General features: G+C 60.1%; 2 protein-coding genes across 2 annotated transcripts; both read left to right on the top strand.

Annotated features, from left to right (window-relative positions):
* Positions 1 to 3,543: 3,543 nt before the first annotated feature.
* GAL3ST2 (galactose-3-O-sulfotransferase 2) lies at positions 3,544 to 9,281 on the top strand. The gene is given in 6 exon segments (XM_035008317.1): positions 3,544 to 3,689; positions 6,290 to 6,373; positions 6,961 to 7,030; positions 7,526 to 7,585; positions 7,588 to 7,776; positions 8,463 to 9,281. Coding segments are annotated over 6 exon segments (1,368 nt in total).
* A 7,084-nt stretch (positions 9,282 to 16,365) lies between these two features.
* NEU4 (neuraminidase 4) lies at positions 16,366 to 18,992 on the top strand. Its single transcript, XM_035006556.1, has 3 exons — positions 16,366 to 16,566; positions 16,663 to 16,918; positions 18,007 to 18,992. The coding sequence occupies exons 1-3, from the start codon at positions 16,366 to 16,368 to the stop codon at positions 18,990 to 18,992; spliced, it is 1,443 nt and encodes a 480-aa protein (XP_034862447.1).
* Positions 18,993 to 19,546: the final 554 nt, after the last annotated feature.

The following is a 19,546-nucleotide window of genomic DNA, read 5'->3' as shown; positions in this document are numbered from 1 at the left end:
GCCATAAAACCATAGCCGGCCGGGGTTACAACAGTCACATAGGGGGCCGTAAACCTCTGTGGCTTCCTCAGCACTCGGGTCCAAGGGGGCCCCAAACCACCTTCCCCGGGAGGGAAGGGTTCAGTGGAAACAGCTCGACGAGTGCAAGAGCCCGTGACTGTGTAACCCCGTGACCACGGTGTGGCCTTCTGGAGGACCCCTCTTTGGTCACTCGCTGCAGGTGCCCAGGCCCCCTGAGAATCACGCACGCCCAGCTGGGGCCCCGCTCCCGCACTGGTGGTGTGGGCGAGGGACAGAATATGCCAACGCGTGGCCTCGCTTTGGTTTTGTGGGTGCAGTGTGGACGGAGCAACTGAGGAAGTACGGGAGACTCCGATTCTGCCTTCTCGCGTGAGGTTGAGACCACACTGCTGTTCAAGAAAGGGGGCGAGACGCAGTAGGAAGAGGTTCCTTCCAAAAGCTGCAGGCTTGGGGTTTTAGCTGAATTGGGAGCTGGACATACCAGTGTGAGCTCATGAGGGATTTTGGCCTCTGTCGCCCGACAGGGCCCCGAAACTACCACCTTCCCTGAGCAGGGAGCACCCCGGCCCGCCGATGGTGGTCCCTGAAGACCATTCCTGCCAGTAGGACCCAGAGCCCCTTGGAGAGGCAGCTGGCTCCGGGCCTGGGCCAGGAGCAGCACAAGACAAGCCCAGACGGCAGGGGCACCAGAATTCTGGAATGAGACCTTGGCGCATGGTAAACAGGTGGCGTGGTGGCGTGGCCAGAAGTGGCCGCCGTAATGTGTAACACGTGGTCTTCTTCTCTGGTGGTAGGCTCCCAGAAATGGGAGCTGGATAAATATTTCATTGACAGCGGCAACGAAAGCTAGCAAACCAGGATACTTGCGATGTGAGGCACAGGACCTCCGTCATGAAAACAGCCAGACTGTGTTCCGAGCTCCCAGGTTGGCAATCTGGTTAAAGAGGACACAGTGCTTCCCGTGGGAGGGCAACACTGTAATGAAGCCCCGGCTCCACGTCTGCACCAACATCCCCCCATCTCCATTCCTGGGCTTCCGGGTCCCCCAATTTCTGCCCGCCCCACAACGGCGCTGCTCGGACCTGGCTCTCTCTATTGGACACCTGGCTCTCGACCACGGCCACGTCCTCCACCTGGAGTCCCAGCCCTGCTCCGTACGGAGGGACGCTGATGCTCTTCTTCGGTTGCCCAGCAAAGGCTGTACAGGCGGGGACAGTGGGGGCCTCTGGGAGCACAGCTCTGGGCCACAGGCCTCTTTGCTGCATCCTGGCGCGGGGCCTCGGGCCGGGCACGCGACTTCCCTCCGCCCAGTGGCTGGCAGCCACCCGTGGGGCCTCCACGGGGTAGAGCAGGTCGGGTGCTGAGGTTGGGGATCCGTGGTGACCATGGCATGAATCCTGGGGCACAGCCTCCCTGGGCAAGGGCTCTGTGCATTTTAATTCGGAGGTCCCAAGAGGTGGTGCCAGTTGGGACACCAGTGACAGCGAGGGACAGCCTTGGGCTCTCCACACTGGCCACGTTGAAATGTGGCCCATGTGGCCTGTATTCTGATTGATGGCGTGAGGTGGAAATCCAGCCTCATCCTTTCCCAGAGCTATGCTCATGCTGTCTGCTGTGCCCCCTCTGCCCCCTGCCCAGAAAGCCACCTGCCCACCCCCCGCCCCTGGGCTCCTTCTGTCCTGCACAAACACCGAGGAGCTGATTTTCTAGGCCTTGTGGTATAGACAGGGAGCTCCTGTTCATTATCACTTAGAATTTCCCTGGCTATTACTGTATGATTTGCTTCCATTTGAACTTTAAAGTTGACTTACTAGTTAAAAGTTCTCTTTTGGGAATTATGTTAAACTTCCAGAGTGTTTTGTATTTTATTTTATTTTATTTATTTTTTAAAGTAGGCTCCACACCCATTGTGGGGCTTGAACTCACAACCCTGAGATCAAGAGTCACATGCTCTACCAACTGAGCCAGTCAGATGCCCCATTTTTTTTTTTTAAGATTTTATTTATTTATTCGACAGAGAGAGACACAGCGAGAGAAGGAACACAAGCAGGGGGAGTGGGAGAGGGAGAAGCAGGCTTCCCACTGAGCAGGGAGCCCGATGTGGGACTCGATCCCAGGACCCTGGGATCATGACCTGAGCCGAAGGCAGACGCTTAACGACTGAGCCACCCAGGCACCCCCCCAATTTCTTTTTTTAATTAAACGTTGAGAGCATCTCTTTCCCCCCTGAAAGATTTTGTTTATTTATTTGAGGAAGAGAGCACAAGCAGGGGAAGGGTCAGGGGGACAAGCAGACTCCCCACTGAGCAGGGAGCCCAATCTGGGGCTCGATCACAGGACCCTGAGATCGTTACCTGAGCCGAAGGCAGATGCTTAACGACTGAGCCACCTGGATGCCCCTAAACTTGAGAGTATTTTCTGCAGAAATATGGTCATCTCCTTTCCCCCAGGATGGAGGGGTGCTGGCCACAGCCATGCAGGTGTGAGGGCCTCCTGTTGCTCTTCGTTCAGGCTCAGGGCCAGAGGGCTGTGACTGGGCATGCTGTGCCCTCGTCCCCACTCCCCTGGGTGGTGCGTGGACAGACATTCCACCACCGAACCGTCAGCCCGTCCTAATCCACTTTTGTGCCAGGGGAAGGTTAAGAGAGGTGTCCTATTAGCCAAGTCTGGTCTCCCTGCTGCTCCAGTGTCACCCTGAGGGAGGTGCCCACCTCTTGCCTGGTTCTCCTAGCCCAGCTTCTCAGTCCTACTTCCCCTTGGTTGGAATTCCTTCCCCATTTGCTTGTCACACTCCTATGCACTCTGTAAAGCCCTATGTAAAAAACCCCCGTCCAAGCAGGAAGCTCCTCTCTGTGTCCTCTCCAGATGCTAAGCTCTAGAGTCCAGCTGTGGCATCCAGTCCCCTCATAACCTGTGACTTGACCTCCTAAGGGCCAGGGGCCCCATGGCAGAGCCCCCTCGGCCCCACTTCCCCTGCTCAGTGGTCTTTTTGGTACCCATTGCTCCTCCATGTTGTTGGAGCCCATGAGACGTCTGACCTGCCGGGCACAGCCTGTTGGGGAGACTCAGGCCCGGGAGTCAGGCTCCCGGAGAGACCCATCTGTCCTTTTCCGTCTTCAAACACAGGGAAATCTGCAACTCTTCCTCTGACCGCAGATCTTGTCCAAGGAGAGGCCTGGGAGTCCGCTCCGTGGTATCCATGTCTGTGGGGAACAGGTGGCCGGGAAGGTGTTCTGGAGAAGGCTATGAAAACTCGGAACCCACCTGGGAAGGACAGTTGTGGAATCTTCCTGGGTGTGTCTGCCCAACCTGGAGGCAGGGGTCTGCGCTGGGCAGCTCCTCCCGGGTCACCCCTCTCAGAGCTCAGAATCCAAGCCCTGGTCGTCATCTGCAAAGTCGGTCTGTGTAGGTGCTTCCGCTCTCCAAGAAGTCAGGATGCAGAACGAATCTAGTCAACAGTCCACTAAACCATATAGGTCACTTGTCGGATGGCCGGGCCACGTGCGGGGCGTGACGGGGGCTATGGGCTCTGAAGAGTTTGCAGCCCCTCCTGGCGGCATTCTGACTCAGGCAGAAGAAGAGCCCCCTGCCTCTCCCCAGCTTAACTCCCGTCTGCACGAGGGCAAGGCGCTGGTGAGACGCGTGGGGGTGGTACTGTCTACTGTTGAGTAAGCGGGTCCACGTGGTTCTCCGCCGAGCAGCCACGTGGCAGGTCAGCTTGCTGGAAATCATGGCCCAAGATACCTCGATGCACATGGACGTTTTCAGTGCTCGAGGGCTGGAATCAGTAACAGGCAGCAACATAACGGACATTTATCAGTCAGATGTCAGGAAAATAATTGGAAACCTGGACCGCCCGAGGCCCTGTAGACGGGGGTTTTCCCAGCTCGCTGCCATATGCCCATAGGTGGGGGGCCTCGGCTCCATGTCCCGGGCCGTCGGGCTCATGAATCCTGTCTGCAGAACCTGGCATCTGGGAGGTGCCTGCCACCCCAGTGTTGGGATGAACAGAGGCCTGACTGCCGGGTAGCCCTGGGCTGCGAGGGGCCCTGCTGCTGGCCTGGCCATGTGGGTCCCGGGCCACCAGCCAGGCCACATCTGAGGCAGCCACTTGTATTTCTTTCAGAGATGTATCTGCTTCCATGAGCAGGTCCAGCTTGGGCCCAGTCGGCAGCCCACCATTCCCATAGATTTACAGAAATAGAGCTATATAGACACTCACCACCTTCTCCTGTTCCCCCACCACAGAGGCTGTAAACACTTGGATAACGCTTTTCAGCACCCTCTTGCAGCTAGAGGTGATCATGTGACCGAATTTTGGTCAAGTAGAGGTTTGCTAGGGGCTTCTAGAAGGCTTTTTGAGTCTTTATCATGGCTGGCCCTGTCCTTTCTCCCTTCTTGTTGATCCAAATGTTGATGTGATGTCTGGAATTTGGCAGCCATCTTGTGACCATGAGGCAACAAGCCTGGAGAGGGAGAGATGTCAACGTCCTCAGTGTGGAGGGGCTGAGTCTGTCAGAACCAGCAGCCTCCCCTCTCCAGACTCCTAGATTGGTGAGGAAAATCCACCATTGTTTTCTGATTCTTGGGACCAAAGAGCTAAGTGATGTGGCATTTTAATGTTGACGAGCAAATGTGTGTCACAGCCCCCACAATTCCTTGAGCTTTGACTCCTTTTCCAGCCACTGGCTGGTATCTCCACTTGGGGGTCCCAGCACATTATGTACCAACAGATTTGCTCCCCCACCTTCCAAACCTGTCCCTGCCACATCACTCTCTCTCTTCCATTCCATGCCATCTCAAACTGGGAAGTCTACAGCAGGGGGAGGGAATGTATGCTTGGCTTCATTTATTCACTCAGCAAATGTGACCTGAGCATCTTGCACATACCAGTTGCTCTTCCAGGGACCGAGGAGCTTACGCACCAGTGGGCAGTACAGACTATAAGCGGACAGATTCGTATGGGACCCCTCCGGGTGGCAGGGAGGCTGGGGCAGAAACAAGTCAGGGTGGTGGGCACTCCTGCAGGAGGGTCAGGGAGGTCACTGGGGAAGGTGGGGATGGAGCAGAGACCAGAGGAGCTGGGGGTGAGGCATGCAGCAGCTGAATCCTCCATAAGCACAGAGGCCCTGAGGCCCGATGTATGAGGAGTAGAGGAAGGGGGTGGCTGGAGAGAGGAGGGGCCTGGAGAGTCGCTTTTTAATTAAGGGTGTGGGTTTGAGCATACTGGGCTTCCGAATGCAAGGGTCATTTGGGCTGCTGAGGGAGAGTGGGCCGCCCATGGGAGGGCAGGAACACACGTGGACCACCGGGGCAGCAGGCTGCCATGGTCCCGGGAGCCTTGGAGTAGGAGGTGAGCAGCTGTGGCTCAAGACTGAAGGTGGGACAGATGGGAACTTTGTGGGGCCATAAAGCCAGAGCAGGTTGAAGGAACTGCTGTCCACCAAGGGCAAGGGGCTTTGGGGGGCAGATCAGGAGCTGCAGTCTGGACCCTTTGCTGCCCCAGTGGGGATTTGGGGCTAGCTCAGGCTGGGGATGTGAATTTGGGGTGGCCTGCACACCAGTAATACTTATAGAGGAGACCAGCAGATGCTTCCCTCCCCTAACAGGGGCACCTTGGTGGAAGGCAGGGGTGGGGCCGGGTGGGATGGTGGTTTGGCTGCTGCAGCTCCCTTGTCCAGGGGATGGCAGGACAAGGGAGGTCCCCACCTGACTCTGTGGGGCTCCCCTTCTCCCAGTCCTGTCTCTTCCCTGATCTGGTCACAACATCGCCCCTGGGTGATGGGGATTGGGAGGGACCCTTGCCCCCACCCCACCTGCTGAGTGCCTGGCACGCACAAAGACCCTCCAAAGAGCCTCTCTTGTGGGGCCCCCCTCCCCCAGTGGTAGAATACCAGGATGTCCTACCTCTCAGCCCCCTCCCCTGCTGTGCCCCTGGGGGTGTGTGAGCTCAGGGGCCTCTGTTGGGCCACAGTCTCCCAGGCGACCCTGCTCAGAGCCTATCAGCTCGCCCATCTCCATACCCCCCGCCCCAGCTTCTCCTGGCTTCTGAGCCAGGAAGGATGCCCTAGGGGGCCGAGGAGGGGTGGAGTCTGATGATTCAGGCTCTTCCTGGGCCTCAGCTCCCCCACCCCAGGGCCCCCATGGGATGGCTGCAGGTACATACTCAATAGGAACAGATACACAGTGATGGCTGGGGGGCATGGGGGGTGGCACTGGCCCTCCCATGCCCCTGACTGGGGGCTGAAGGGCTCCCTCTTCCCCACAGGTGCTTCCAGGCCGTTTTCCTCCTGGCCCTGACCATGCTCCTGCTCACCGGCATCCTGCACATGGACATGGGGCAGCTCACACAGTGAGTTCTGCGTTGGGTGCCTGCTCCCAGGGCAGTGCCCGCGACCCCAGCCTGTCCACCTCTAGGTCACACCCAGCACTGGCTGGTGATCATGGAGGTTCATGCCTCTCCACTGGGCCTCAGCTTCCTCCCCCTGTGAGGGGTGGGCCCTTCCTTTTGGGGATCCAATAGCCTTAGTGTCTCCTGTGGGCAACAAGCTGCCCAGGCCTCTGGGCAAGGCTCTGGGAGGGTGGGAGTGGGCCCGGGCTGGGCATGTCTTGGGCGGAGCTGCTGTCTGCAGAGGGTGACCAGGTGCTAGGAGGCAGGGCTAGGGTCCATGGTGGGTCTGGGAAGGTCAGGTCCCCTGCTCCCCTTCCTGCTGGTGGTTCATCCTCTGTGAGGCCCAGGGTCCACAGGGATGGCCATGTAAGCCCAGTGTTTGGCCTGGCCACTGCGAGGTCTTGTGGCTCCAGGCCTCCTCTCTCTGTCTCACCACCTCTCGGGTTGGGTCTCCTAGGGGGACACCAAACTCCCTGGGTCTCTCCATTTGTTCCCCCATTGTCCCCAGGGCTGGCACAGGCCTCTGGACCCTGCCCCCCTCTATCCAGGGTTATCACTGGCCTTGCACTGGGGCCAGAAAGGCACCTGCTGCTCCAGACTGGAGTCGCAACTGAGTCGGTGCCGTCTTGGGATCACAAGAGTGGGCACCAGCACCCTCTGAGCCTGCAGTCAGGTTGGCCAGTCCCGGCATGGAGGGTCAGCCAGGAAACGCTGGATGTGTGGTCCAGGCCACAGGGCCAGAGCCATACTGGGTGCCCTGGGGACCAGAGAGGAGGCTGGGGCCAGAGGGGGGGTGCCAGGGCCCAGGGGCCCAACCTGTGGTATGTGGGGGGACAGAGGAAGCGGCCACTTAGGGAGCCATCAGGTCTGTGCCAGTGGGTCCTCTGGGGTTGCAGTGTTGGGGGTCTCTTGGTGCGTGGAAACACAGTGATCGAGTGAGGTTGGGGGTGCAGAGTCTGGGTGTCACTGGTAGGGAAAGTGTGGGTTAAAGGATCTTGGATGGGGGAGGGGTTGGTGACAGAAGATGGTTTGGGGGTCTCCAGGGTTGGGTGTCCACGGACCCTCCCTGGTTGACAGTGGCCACGCTCTCCTCCCGGCCTGCTTGGGGGCCAGGCCGAGGGGCCACCCATCATCAATGTCATGTTCCTCAAGACACACAAGACGGCCAGCAGCACACGGTGCTCAACATCCTCTTCTGCTTCGCGGAGACACACAACCTGTCCGTGGCACTGCCCGCGGGCTCGCGCTTCCACCTGGGCTACCCCTGGCTCTTCCTGGCGCGCTACATGGAGCGCTCCGAGTCCCACGGGCCACAGCAGCGTTTCAACATCATGTGCAACCACCTGAGGTTCAACCTGCCCGAGGTGCGGGGCGTGGAAAGGAGGGGAGTGGTGCGGGTGGTGGGACTCGATCCCAGGCTCTCCATGCGGTTGTGCCTTCGAGGTGTGAGCATGTGGGGTGGTTGTGGCCTCAACCCTGGAGAGACTGAGGCCGTGTGTGTGTGCACGTGCAGACCCTGCCAGAGCCTCACCTGGGGGCAGGGAGAGGCTGGCCGCGCACCCTGCTCCCCTCCCCTGCTGACAGTCTGCTGCCATCACTCTTGGAATCAGATGCGGGCACCCTCTCGGCCGGCTGCTCTCTCCATCTGCTTCTCTGGACCCCTGCTTTTGCTTCCCAAACCTGCCGGCCTCTTCCTACTAAGGACATTTGCACATGGTCTGCTTTTGAGGGGACACTTCACAACTCCTCATCTGGGTCATTCGCATCTCAGTTTAGAGGTCACTTCCTTGGTGGGGGTTTTCCTGATCTGCCTTCCAAAGGCTTAGTGGCGCGGGGGGGTGGGGGGGGGAAGAAGAGGATGGGGGGGCTAGGGGAAGGGCGGGGCTCACATCAAGTGTTTGAGGGTCCCTCTGGATAGTGGTGGAGGGTGCGGCCAGGAGGCCGGCGGCCTGCGCTGGCCGAGGGGAGGTGGGAGAAGAGAGCGTCAGCCTCCTGGGCTGCCCCAAGGAGCCCGAGAGTCACCAGCCCTTCCCCCTACATCTCCACACAGGTGCAGAAAGTCATGCCCAACGGCACCTTCTACTTTTCCATCGTCAGAAACCCCGTCTTCCAGCTGGAGTCCTCCTTCACCTACTACAGGGACTATGTCCCTGCGTTCAGGCACGTGGAGAGCCTGGACGCCTTCCTGGCCTCCCCCTGGACCTACTACAACCAGAGCGCGGGCTTGCGCAACGCCCCGGCCAGGAACAACATGTGGTTCGATCTGGGCTTCGACAACGACGCGCAGGCGGACGACGAGGGCTACGTGCGCGCGCGCCTGGCCGACGTGGAGCGGCGCTTCCAGCTGGTGCTCATCGCGGAGCACTTCGACGAGTCCATGGTCCTGCTGCGGCACCTGCTGCGCTGGCGGCTGGACGACGTGGTGGCCTTCCGGCTCAACTCGCGGAGCGCGCGCAGCGTCGCCAGCCTGACGCCTGAGGGCCAGGCGCGCGCCAAGCGCTGGTGCGCCCTGGATTGGCGACTCTACCAGCACTTCAACCGCACCTTCTGGGCCCGCGTGCGCGCCGAGCTGGGCCCGCGGCGCCTGCGCTCCGAAGTGGCGCGGCTGCGCGCGCGGCGGCGCGAGCTCATGGCGCGGTGCCTGCAGGACGGCGTGGCCAAGAACAAGTCGCAGATCACCGACCCCCAGCTGCGCCCCTTCCAGTCGGGTCAGGCCGACATCCTGGGCTACAACCTCAGGCAGGGCCTGGACAACCAGACGCAGTGGATGTGTCAGAGGATGGTCATGCCTGAGCTGCAGTACATGGCCCGTTTGTATGCCCTGCAGTTCCCAGAAAAGAGCCCCAAACACATACCCTTCCTGGAGTAGAAGGACAGCGCCAGGGACAGGGTCCCCGTCCCAGCCCCTCCTCCCCCCCGTCATCCCTGGGAGACCATGGCACCAATTCGTGAGGAGGGGGGCTCCTGGGACAGCTGCTGGTCAGGGTGAAGACCCCTCTGAAGGCACCCACCTGTGATCCATCCTCTTGGAGGCACTGAGAACCCCACTCTGGGACAGTAGGCACACTCGGTCCGAGGGTATGAACCTGGTTAACAGGTAGAAAAGACTTACAAGGTGGGAAGGTCACTGATACTAAATTACAAGTTGACAAACTGCCCCGGGAAAGAACACATGTAGGCACATTGACCATCAGAAGAACTCGAACCCAGGGGATCCAGAGGGCCTTGGGCAGCAGGGCTGGGAGTCCCCGAAGGACCCCAGGTGGCTCCCTGAATGTGCTGGCTGTGGGACATGATGCTGGTTACAGAGACCTTGTGGGACACCCACTGGCAGCCCTTGGAAGCTGGTATGAGGCAGTAAGGATCTGGAATGTTCAGCTTCCCATCTAGGGCTGGATGAAGCCTCTTTGCAAGTAAAGAATGGCTTTAGGTTGAGAAATGTTGAAACTGCTTACGAGACAAATGGTTTAACTGGAGCGAAAGCTGAGGATTCGTGCCACAGCTCCCTGTTGGGGTAGCCCCCCTGGAATGTGTGGCATCTGACCTGCTAGAGGAGCTCCCATGGACCTACAGCAGACCCTGTTGTCCTGGAGACCACCTTGGATGCAGTCCCAGAGGAGGTGGCTTCCAGGCACCCCTGTTTGTCAATTGCAGGGAGGGACTGAGGGTCCCCTGCCTAGTAGGACGTGATCCTGGCTGCTTGGGGGCCCAGAGGTTAGAGTGGGGTGCATACCAGTGGCGTAGACCCTGTGTCCCTTCTGCCCAGTACCCACAGTCTTCTTCCTTCCACGTGAGGGTCCTCAGCCGTGAAGACCCCAGGGGCCTGGCCGGGGCACCTGGGGAGGGGCTCCATGTGTAGGCCCTCGCACGAGTTGTCCCGGCCAGCCTGCCAGCCAGGGTGAGGGAGACAGGTGGCCACCCCCGTCCCCGCCACCACGGCAGGGCGTCTGTTCTGGCATAACGATCAGGACCATGGAGTTACAGTAGAAATTTGAGGGTGTTTGCTCTGCCCTTGTGGCTGGCAGGAACGTAGACTGGTTCTGTCTCTTTGGGAGGAAATTCGGGGTTATTTATTACAGTGTAAAGTGCGTGTGGTTTGCAAGAGAGCTCGGAAAACAGCCCGCTCGGGAACTCCATCCAGAAGGGAGGTTTCAAGTGCTGAAGTCGTCTGCAGCCGATAAACGTTGGGAGCACTGAGTCTGCAGAAACTCCCTTTAGGCGGGGGGATTTCGGGGCCTTGGTGATGCTGAGGGGGAGTTGGGGGGCAGGTGGCCCTGGAGGGTCTATGATGGCCACGGAGGATGGAAGACGCCCAGGAGCCAGACCTTCTGATTTTTCAAGAGAAGCTGGAAATACAGGTTTTTATGTGAACTCTCCACATTTAAAAAGGCTGGTGTCATGTTAAAACATTAAGGGGGTGGGGAGGAGGGTGAATAGGGGGAAGGGATTAGAGATACAAACGTTCGGTTTAAGAGTGAATAAGTAATGATGATGAACAGGGGAGAGCATATAGTCTGTCATTTTGCAGTGGTCTTGTGTGCGGACAGATGGTGACCACTTGTGGCTGTGGGCGTTTTGTGATGTACCTAATTGCTGGGTCACTATGTTCTAACGTGAAACTAATATGATGTCGTATGTCAACTATACTTCAACGAGGAAACAAAAAACAAAACAAAACCCACAGATCTCTTATTCTGCTTATAGAGGAAAGGTAATTGTAACATAGGAAAAACAGCGAGCTCCTAAACTGATTGACACGAGAGATTGTTAATAGCTTACTTATAATTTTTTTCACCGTATTGTCGAAGCTGCTATGAATAAAAGTTTCTCAAATGATTAAATTATTTATTAAGCATTCTTCGGTGTTGTTAAAAATGAAAAAACAAACAACAAACCAAAACCCCAAATCCCTAAGCAGACGGATGCTGAGGTCCGTGTGTGGGACGCCTCCTTCCATGGCCCCAGTGGGCATCCTGCTTAGACAGCCCTTCCTGGACCTGGTTTGGGTGAGGCCCTGAGAGGTGGGGAGATTGTACTTGATGTGGAAACGTTGGGGTCCGGAATGAACAGCTAAGGAAGAATTCTTGAGACATCTTTGGTGCAAAAAGGTGGTTTTATTAAAGCACGGGGACAGGACCCATAGGCAGGAAGAGAGCAATGGGGCCATGAGGAGTAGCCCATTATATACTTTCGAGTTGGGAGGGGGTTAGGGATAGGGTAAGTCTCTAAGGAATTTGGAAGCAAGGTTTCCAGGACCTTGAGGGGGCTAGCTCTTGTTGGGAAAATGTCATGTATTACCGTCTAATAAAACCTGAGTCATGAGACCCTCCAGATGTATATCAGGGGGTCATGTGCTTGGGGGATGATTGCCAACATGTATCTTGGGGGCTTTAGAGATAAAGGAAGTTTCCAAAGGAATTTCTATATGTTAAAGTAGACTTACAGGATCCTGGGGGTCAAGGTATGGTTGGCTTTTGCCCTTAGCAAAGTATCAACGTTGAGGCAGGTGAGTACCTAGAGGAAGGCCACTCTGCCTGTTTCAAGGACTTGTCCATGGGCTGTGGGTAGTAAGGAAATTTAATTTTTCTTTTGCCTTTGTTTCCCACATCAGTGACTCCTTCCCACAGTCTCCCCCTTTCCTACTGCGGCAGAGCCCTGGGCTTCCATCCATCCCCTTCCCAGCTCCCCTGAGGACCTGAAGACTCGACAGGTTTATTATCATCTCCACCCGGACATCATAGGATGTCTCCATTTTCCCAGAGCCCTGCTTTCCCTTTGAAGTCCTACTGTAACTGAACGGACCTGAGTTTACTCCTTGGTGAGTCACACAGAGAAACTGCACCAGATAAATCTGCACAGGCGTGAGTCCATGAGTCACGGGTTGAGCTCCCACTGGTCCGGGTGGTCCGAGCAGTTGTTACTGCTTGGGGGTGGGGGGGAGCAGTTTCAGTGTCCATCACCGAATACTTTACGTGTCGGGTCTCTGCCTGAGTTAAGAGAGCAGCTGGAAAGAAGAGCTTCAGGAAAAATGTGGGATGAAGGTCATTGGGTACAAGCAGATGGGCAGTAAAGGTCAGGTCTTGGGGTCTATCATGCGGGGTCCTGCTGGTGCAGGTGGGGCCCAGGGAGCCCCTGAGGGGGACGGCCCTCCAGAGAGCCCTCTTCACTGATAGGGCTGGGATGCTGGGGGCTCCCCTGAGGCCCTGGCCTGGGCAGCGGTCACCGGGACGTGGTCACTGGTGAAAGGGGCCAGCTGGCAGGAGCACTGACAAGGCGGCTGGTGCTGGGGAGGGGGTGGGGTGCAGTCTAAGCTGCGGGCCTAGCACGGACATGGGGCTGGAGCCCAGGGAGAGCCCAAGGGGCCGGTGTCCTGGGGCCGGTGGGGGGGCGCAGCTGGGCATCCAGGCTGTGGTGGGAAGAACGTCCCCAGGAGTCTGAGTGCTCGCTGGGGTTTTTGTGGGAGGGTGTCTCTGGAGGAGGCTTGGGGGCAGTGGACATCTGTGTGCCCCTCAGAGGTCAGCTGTGGCCCCTTGCAGCAGGCTGCCCAGCACTGCCTTGTGGGGGGGGAGCCCCCAGATCCCAAGCACCCCAGGGCGGAGAGATGTGGTCATGGTGCTGGGCCCCTCCCCAGGGTGCTCCTGCACCAGCACCCTGTCCCTGCACTCCCTGAAGCCACACTGCTGGCGGGAGGGTCCTGGGCCCTGGGTCCTGACGCAGCCCTGGGATCCAGCCAGCCCCAGGTCCCGCCCACACAGCGGGCCCTGGTCTCTGCCCTGCTCGGCCGGGTTGGAGAAGCAGGCGCTCCTGCCGCCGCCCCAGCTCTGCAGCCTTCCTCTGGTGCCCGGTGAGTCCCCTCCCTGCTCACCTGCACCCCAGCCCTTGAGGGCCAGAAATGGACTCCTCTGCCCTCCCTGGCTGCCCTTCTTTGGGCCGAGGGCAGGATGCATGGACTGAGGGCTGTCCAGCCAGAGGCTCCACATGGATGCCCCCTGTGGGATCATTGCCTGGTCCGGGGGGCAGGGGTGCCGAAGGGCCCCAGGGGTAGAGTTAGAGGTTGGGTGATGTACACTGGGCTGGGCCTGTGGGAGCCGACGGGTGTGTGGGCTCCGCTCCACCAGGCCCGAACTTTATAACTGAGTCCTGGCCCCTCACCCAGCACAGGTTCTTCAGATCAGACTGGAGACCCTTCCCGAAGTGACAGAGCCAGGAGTCCCCTCTGCCCAACTTGTATTCAAAGCCCTTTGCTCTTTATATGCGGGCCTTTAAGGCCCTACAGGCTGGGATCCCGGGCCAGACGACAGGGGCTGTGCTCACCTGGAGGGTGTGGGTGGGGGACCTGGGCTGTCCGGAGGGCTCCAGGGTGGAGCCCGGACAGGATGTTGGGACACAGCCATCCTATCCTGGTCAAGCCAAACCCCTGGACCCTGCTGATTTGGCCAAACTGGGCCAGCTGCCCATGAGGCTCTGTTCTTCCTGTTAGATTGGGGGGTCTCCCCGGGACTTCGGGGCTCTGCAGAGACCTGGGGCCTAGGCAAGGGTGGCGCTGGGTGCCCTCTTCCTGCTCGGTGCAGCGGGCAGAGTGAGGAGCTGGTCTGTGCAGCTTTGCAGGCTGGGCGGGGGTGGGCCCGGACCCCCTGCTCTCACTGACAGCAGTCCAGGTGGCTCCAGCCCTGTGGAGTAAGCCAAGGGCAGAGAATGTCCCCTTGTGTCCATCCAGCCTGGAGGGACATGTGGCAGCTGCAGCTGCTTCCCGCTCTGGGGCACAATTGCCCTTTGGAGGCAGGCTGGGGAGGAGCCCAGGGCTTCCAGACACAGACGCTGCTCTGGAAGCCCCAGAGGCTGGGGAGGGGGCAGGCCTGAGGTTGGCAGGGGGTCTGCTGGGCTCAGCGGGCTGTGGAGCGGGCCAGTGTGCCGCCCACGAGAGCCTTTCAGGAGTAGGTGGCCTTGGGCAGAGGTGGACGGAGGTGGAGGTGTCTGCGTGTTTTGGGGATGTTGGGAGCGGAGGCTGAGCCAGGCAGCACACCCTCCCGCGTGTCTGAGCAGGGCCACTCTTGTTTAGGGGTGTTCGTTGCTGTCATCGGCCAGCCCCCGTCCATCCCGACGGTCTCCTCTGACATGCACTGCCCGTGCTCTGTGTGCAGGGGCTGGAGCTCTGAGAGTGATGCTCCCGAGTACGATGTGGGGCGTCTTGCTCTCTCCCTCCTCCCTCCCTCGGTGCTGTGTGCTAGTCACCGTCTAGGGCCTGGCCACGGGCTCTGCCTGCTCCAAGTCCAGCACGTGGCTCCACCACCTTCTACTGCCTGCCGCCCGCAGCACCACCAGGGCGCTCCTTGACTTGCGTCCCTCCAGGGGGCCGGGCCAGCCCACATTTGCCTTTGTGCAAATCAGAGAAAGAGGCCCCCTTCCGGGGGATTGCAGACCCCACGTGCACCCCAAGTATGCCCCCTCATGAACCTCCCTTGGGAGCATACTCCCGGGAGTGAGGCCACCTCCAGAAAGGCTGCCCTAGGCCGCTCCCCATTACCCCTACAGGAGCCCTGACTTGTGGTAAGGGGGGCCAGGTGACCAGCCAGGGTTCAGAGAGCCGGGCCATGTGCAGGCACAGGATGCAGGGGCAGGAGCAGCTGGGACCTGGGTTGTGGAAGAGAGGCCAGGACTGCAGCGGGAAGGGCCTTCTTTGTCCTTGCTGAATCTCCCCTGGGGTCCTTCCAGCCAGGGCTCCCCTGGTGCCTGGAATGTGGCCTCCTCTCTGTCCTTCCCCCATCCCCTCTTAGCCTTAGGCTCCAGGAAGCCCCCAGGCTCAGCACGCCCTCCCGAAGCCTGGCTTCTGGCCTCTGTGGGCAGCAGCTTGTCGGGGCTCAGACAGACACTGGGGGTGTGTATCTTCCTCCCATCACTATGGGGAGCAGCTGATTTCCAAAGGCAACCCCCAGTGCACAGACTAGAGTGGCCTGGCCCCCCTTTCTGCCAGGAGGGGGTGGGGCAGGACAGCAGGGTGGGTGACCTCTTTGGTCTCCCTGGGGTCCCTGTCACTGCTCCTCTGGCCTGCACTGTCTTTAGCTCCCTTGAGGCACATGTGGGAGCCATTTGGGGCACCTGTGGGTGGGATGACTCTGCTGGACCTCCCATGACCCCCAGCTTTGCTCAGGAGCCCAAGGGGCAGGGTGTTTGGTCCCCTGCACCCGCAGATGTCCTGCTAGGATCTGGACTTCAGGCCCCTTCCCTGCAGGACACCCAGTGGCACCCTCCTCTTGGCTTCAGCAGGCCCTGCCCCCCCGCCTCGCCCCCATCCCTCCTGGCCACTCCCAAGAATCCCACAACCCCGCAGGTCTGAGAAGGGTGCTAACGGCAGCTAGGGCACCTTCGCCAAGAAGCGTGTGTCTGAGTGTGTGGAATGCAAGTGTCTTTCTGTCTCCCAGAGTTGTGCGTGGTGCGTGTGCTTGCGTCTGTGTGCGCCTCTGTTTCGTGCCTAAGTCTCTCCCTGTGTCACTTTCTGTGCATCTGGTGTGTCTGTGTCTCCCCATGCTTGCGCGGCCTGTGGTCATCGGGCCCCTATTTGGGGAAACTGAACCCCTGAGTGTCCAAAACTTGGGGCCCTCATTGTCCACTTGGCCAGCGTCCTGCTGGGCAGGTGTCCCACGAATAGGGTGGGCAGAGTCAGGGGACTCTGACCAGGCAGCCCCTGCTCCGGGGACCCGGTTGAGAGGAGGAAGGGTAGACTGCAGACATTCTGGGGTGCAGTGGCAGGGAGGGAGGGGGGTAGGGGCTGCCCCGGTCTTGGGATGGGGAGCCTGGGATGGCGCCCTCTCAGAGGAGGCACCCGGGGCTGGGGGTGTCTGCACCTGCAGAGCCCTCTCCCCACTGTAGGCAGACAGGAGGGGAGCGAGCACGCCCCGCCCGCTCACCCTATGGTCTGCTGACCCCGGGGCCCTGGACCCGCTCGGCGGCAGAGCATGAAGGCCCCCCGTGTCCCCGAGCGGACCGTGCTCTTCCAGCGCGAGAGGAGCGGCCTGACGTACCGCGTACCTGCGCTGCTGCCCGTGCCCCCCGCGCCCACCCTGCTGGCCTTCGCGGAGCAGCGGCTCAGCCCAGACGATGCCCACGCCCACCGCCTGGTGCAGAGGAGCGGCACGCTGGCCGGGGGCTCCGTGCGGGTGAGTGGCCGGGGCGCGCACCGCGGGCAGGACGCGGGCGGGGCACCGCCGCGCGCACAGGTAAACTGAGGCCGCCCGCCCTCCCTCCCCGGGCAGTGGGGCGCCGCGCGCGTGCTGGGGACTGCGGCCTTGGAGGAGCACCGGTCCATGAACCCCTGCCCGGTGCACGACGCCCGCACGGCTACCATCTTCCTCTTCTTCATCGCGGTGCGGGGTCGCACACCCGAGGCCACGCAGATCGCCACGGGCAGGAACGCCGCGCGCCTCTGCTGCGTGACCAGCAGGGACGCGGGGCGCAGCTGGGGCGCCGCCAGGGACCTCACGGAGGAGGCGGTGGGCGGTGCCGAGCAGGGTAGGCGGGGTGTGGGTGGGCGGGTGCGCTGTTCACAGGGGCGCAGGGCGGGACTCCCAGGGGAGGGGCTGGGGTCCGCACCTGGCTGTGTCTGCACTGGGAGGGGGCCGCAGAGCGGCGGGCGGGGTCTCGCTGGGAGGTGTCTGCTCAGTGGCATGGTGGTGTCCTCACTGGGTCCGGGTCCGCACGGTGGGGGGGCGGGGAAAGGGTCCGGCTACAGGTCACAGGGCTGCCTACTCCGCCCCCCAAGCCAAGGGCCACCCACAGCGCTTCCCTGAACCCCTCAGTCCTGTAAACGGGTGTTGGTCGCCCTCACTGGGCCTGAAGAGCAGGCTCATCTAACTGAGACTGTCTCTGCCTGAGCGCTGAGGCCCCTCTCTCTTAGCACCCCAACCCCACTGCCTCCTCACCTCCTTTACCACTTGCCCTCTGCCTTCTTACCCCACCCAGGGGTGTCCAGCCTAGGGTCCAGGGCTGCCCAGGTGGCCTGACCCTAAAGCTTTTCCTCCACTCCTGCTGAGGGGCCTGACTACCCACTGCCCTCTGAGGCCACCCCACCCCTGGCGTGGGGACACTGACCCAGGGGTCACCCTGACCCTTGTAGGTGGGATCTAAGCTGAAGGGTGTGGCAGGCTCTGAGGCATGGACAGGACACACAGAGCTGGTCCAAAGGACTGTCTGCTCCTGTGGACCCTACTCCACGGGATTCAGGCCCAGGGCTGCAGCTTGCCCTGAAGGTCCGCATACCCCCTCCACCCTTGGCTACCCCCTGTCTGGAGAGGGCTCACACTGGGCACTGTTGAAGGCTGTCCATCCACATGCAGGGACTAGCTACCTGCTCACAAGCTGAGAACTTGGCCAGGTAGCCTGCCTAGGCTCCCGGCTCCTGCTGATGCTGGAGAGAGGCTTGTCCAGCCCTGGACGATCCAGAGTGGCCAGCAGGAGCGGGGGGTGAGGGCACAACCCGGGGTGGCTCCCTCTGAGGCACTGGCTGCGGACCCTCCCCAGCCCCCAGGGAGGGAAGTGGTGCCTGGCAGCGGCGGTGGCCGTCTCCTTGCTGGGATGACCGCAGGCCCTCTCCTCTGCAGACTGGGCCACGTTCGCCGTCGGCCCGGGCCACGGCATCCAGCTGCGCTCAGGCCGCCTGCTAGTGCCAGCCTACACGTACCGCGTGGACCGGCGGGAGTGCTTCGGCAAGATCTGCAGGACCAGCCCCCATGCCTTCACCTTCTACAGTGACGACCACGGTCGCACCTGGCACCGTGGAGGCCTTGTGCCCAACCTGCGCTCGGGCGAGTGCCAGCTGGCTGCAGTGGACGGCCAGCAGGCCGGCAGCATCCTCTACTGCAACGCCCGGAGCCCCCTGGGCCGCCGCGTGCAGGCGCTCAGCGCAGATGAGGGCGCCTCCTTCCTGCCTGGGGAGCTCGTGCCTGTGCTGGCCGAGACGGCCCGGGGCTGCCAGGGCAGCATCCTGGGCTTCCCTGCCCCACTCTCCAGCAGGCCCAGGGGTGAGGGATGGTCGGCAGATGCCAGGAACCACCCCGAGTCCCCACACCTCTGTCCTGGAGTCCAGCAACATTCAGAGGAGGGCACTACAGACACCCAAGGGGGCCAGGGGCTCGGCGGGATGGAGGGATGGAAGGACAGCCCTGAGGAGCCTGACCCGGGGCCTGGACTCAGTGGGACCAGGGACGCCTGGGCCCCGAGTCTCCCTGGGCCCCCTGCCACCCTGTCTCAGAGCCCCACCTGGCTGCTGTATTCCCACCCGGTGGGGCGCAGGGCTCGGCTCCACATGGGAATCCACCTGAGCCGGTCCCCCCTGGACCCCCACAGCTGGACAGAGCCCTGGGTGATCTATGAGGGCCCCAGTGGCTACTCTGACCTGGCATCCATCGGGCCCACCCTCAAGGGAGCCCTGACCTTTGCTTGTCTGTATGAGAGTGGGGCCAGGGTCTCCTACGAGGAGATCTCCTTCTGCATGTTCTCCCTTGCTGAGGTCCTGCAGAACGTGCCGGCGGGCCCTGTGCCGCCCAGCCGCGGGGGCAAGCCTCGGGAGCGCTGCCGGCCTTCCTGATGGGCTCTCTGGCCAGACCCATTTGTATGTCCCTAACACTATGCTTCAAAATATGACACAAAAGTGGGCAGACCTACAGGAGAAAACAGAGCCATAGCTGTCGTAGAAAATTTTAGACACACATCTCGGTAACTGATAGAGCAAACAGACAAAATCACTGAGGACACAGAAGATTTGCCAACCTGCCTAACAAACTTGACTTAATTGACACATACAGAACACAGCACAAAACAACCGCAGAATACTAACATAAGATAATAATAATAAAAAAAACCCCGCAGAATATAGTCTGTTCAAATATACCCCTTTGTAAATTTGACATCATGTTGGATCATGAAATCAAGTCTCTACAAGACTTTGAAGGATTGAAAATTGCAGTGAAATTGAGCTAGAAATAAAAATGAAAGGAAATTTAAAATCTTCCTGTGTTTGAAAATTGAGAAACACGATTCTGAATAACTCCTGGTTCAAAGAAGAAGCTCTAGTGAAAATGAGAAAAGAGTTTGAAATTAATTATGTGAACATGTGAGATGAGCTGAAGAGGGTCCGCCACT

The sequence above is a fragment of the Mirounga leonina genome, unplaced genomic scaffold, assembly GCF_011800145.1.
Source record: "Mirounga leonina isolate KUSES-001 unplaced genomic scaffold, KU_Mleo_1.0 Mir_151, whole genome shotgun sequence".
Lineage (NCBI taxonomy): Eukaryota > Metazoa > Chordata > Mammalia > Carnivora > Phocidae > Mirounga > Mirounga leonina.
The sequence above is the reverse complement of the archived record's forward strand: the minus strand, read 5'-3'. Positions and strand labels throughout refer to the sequence as shown.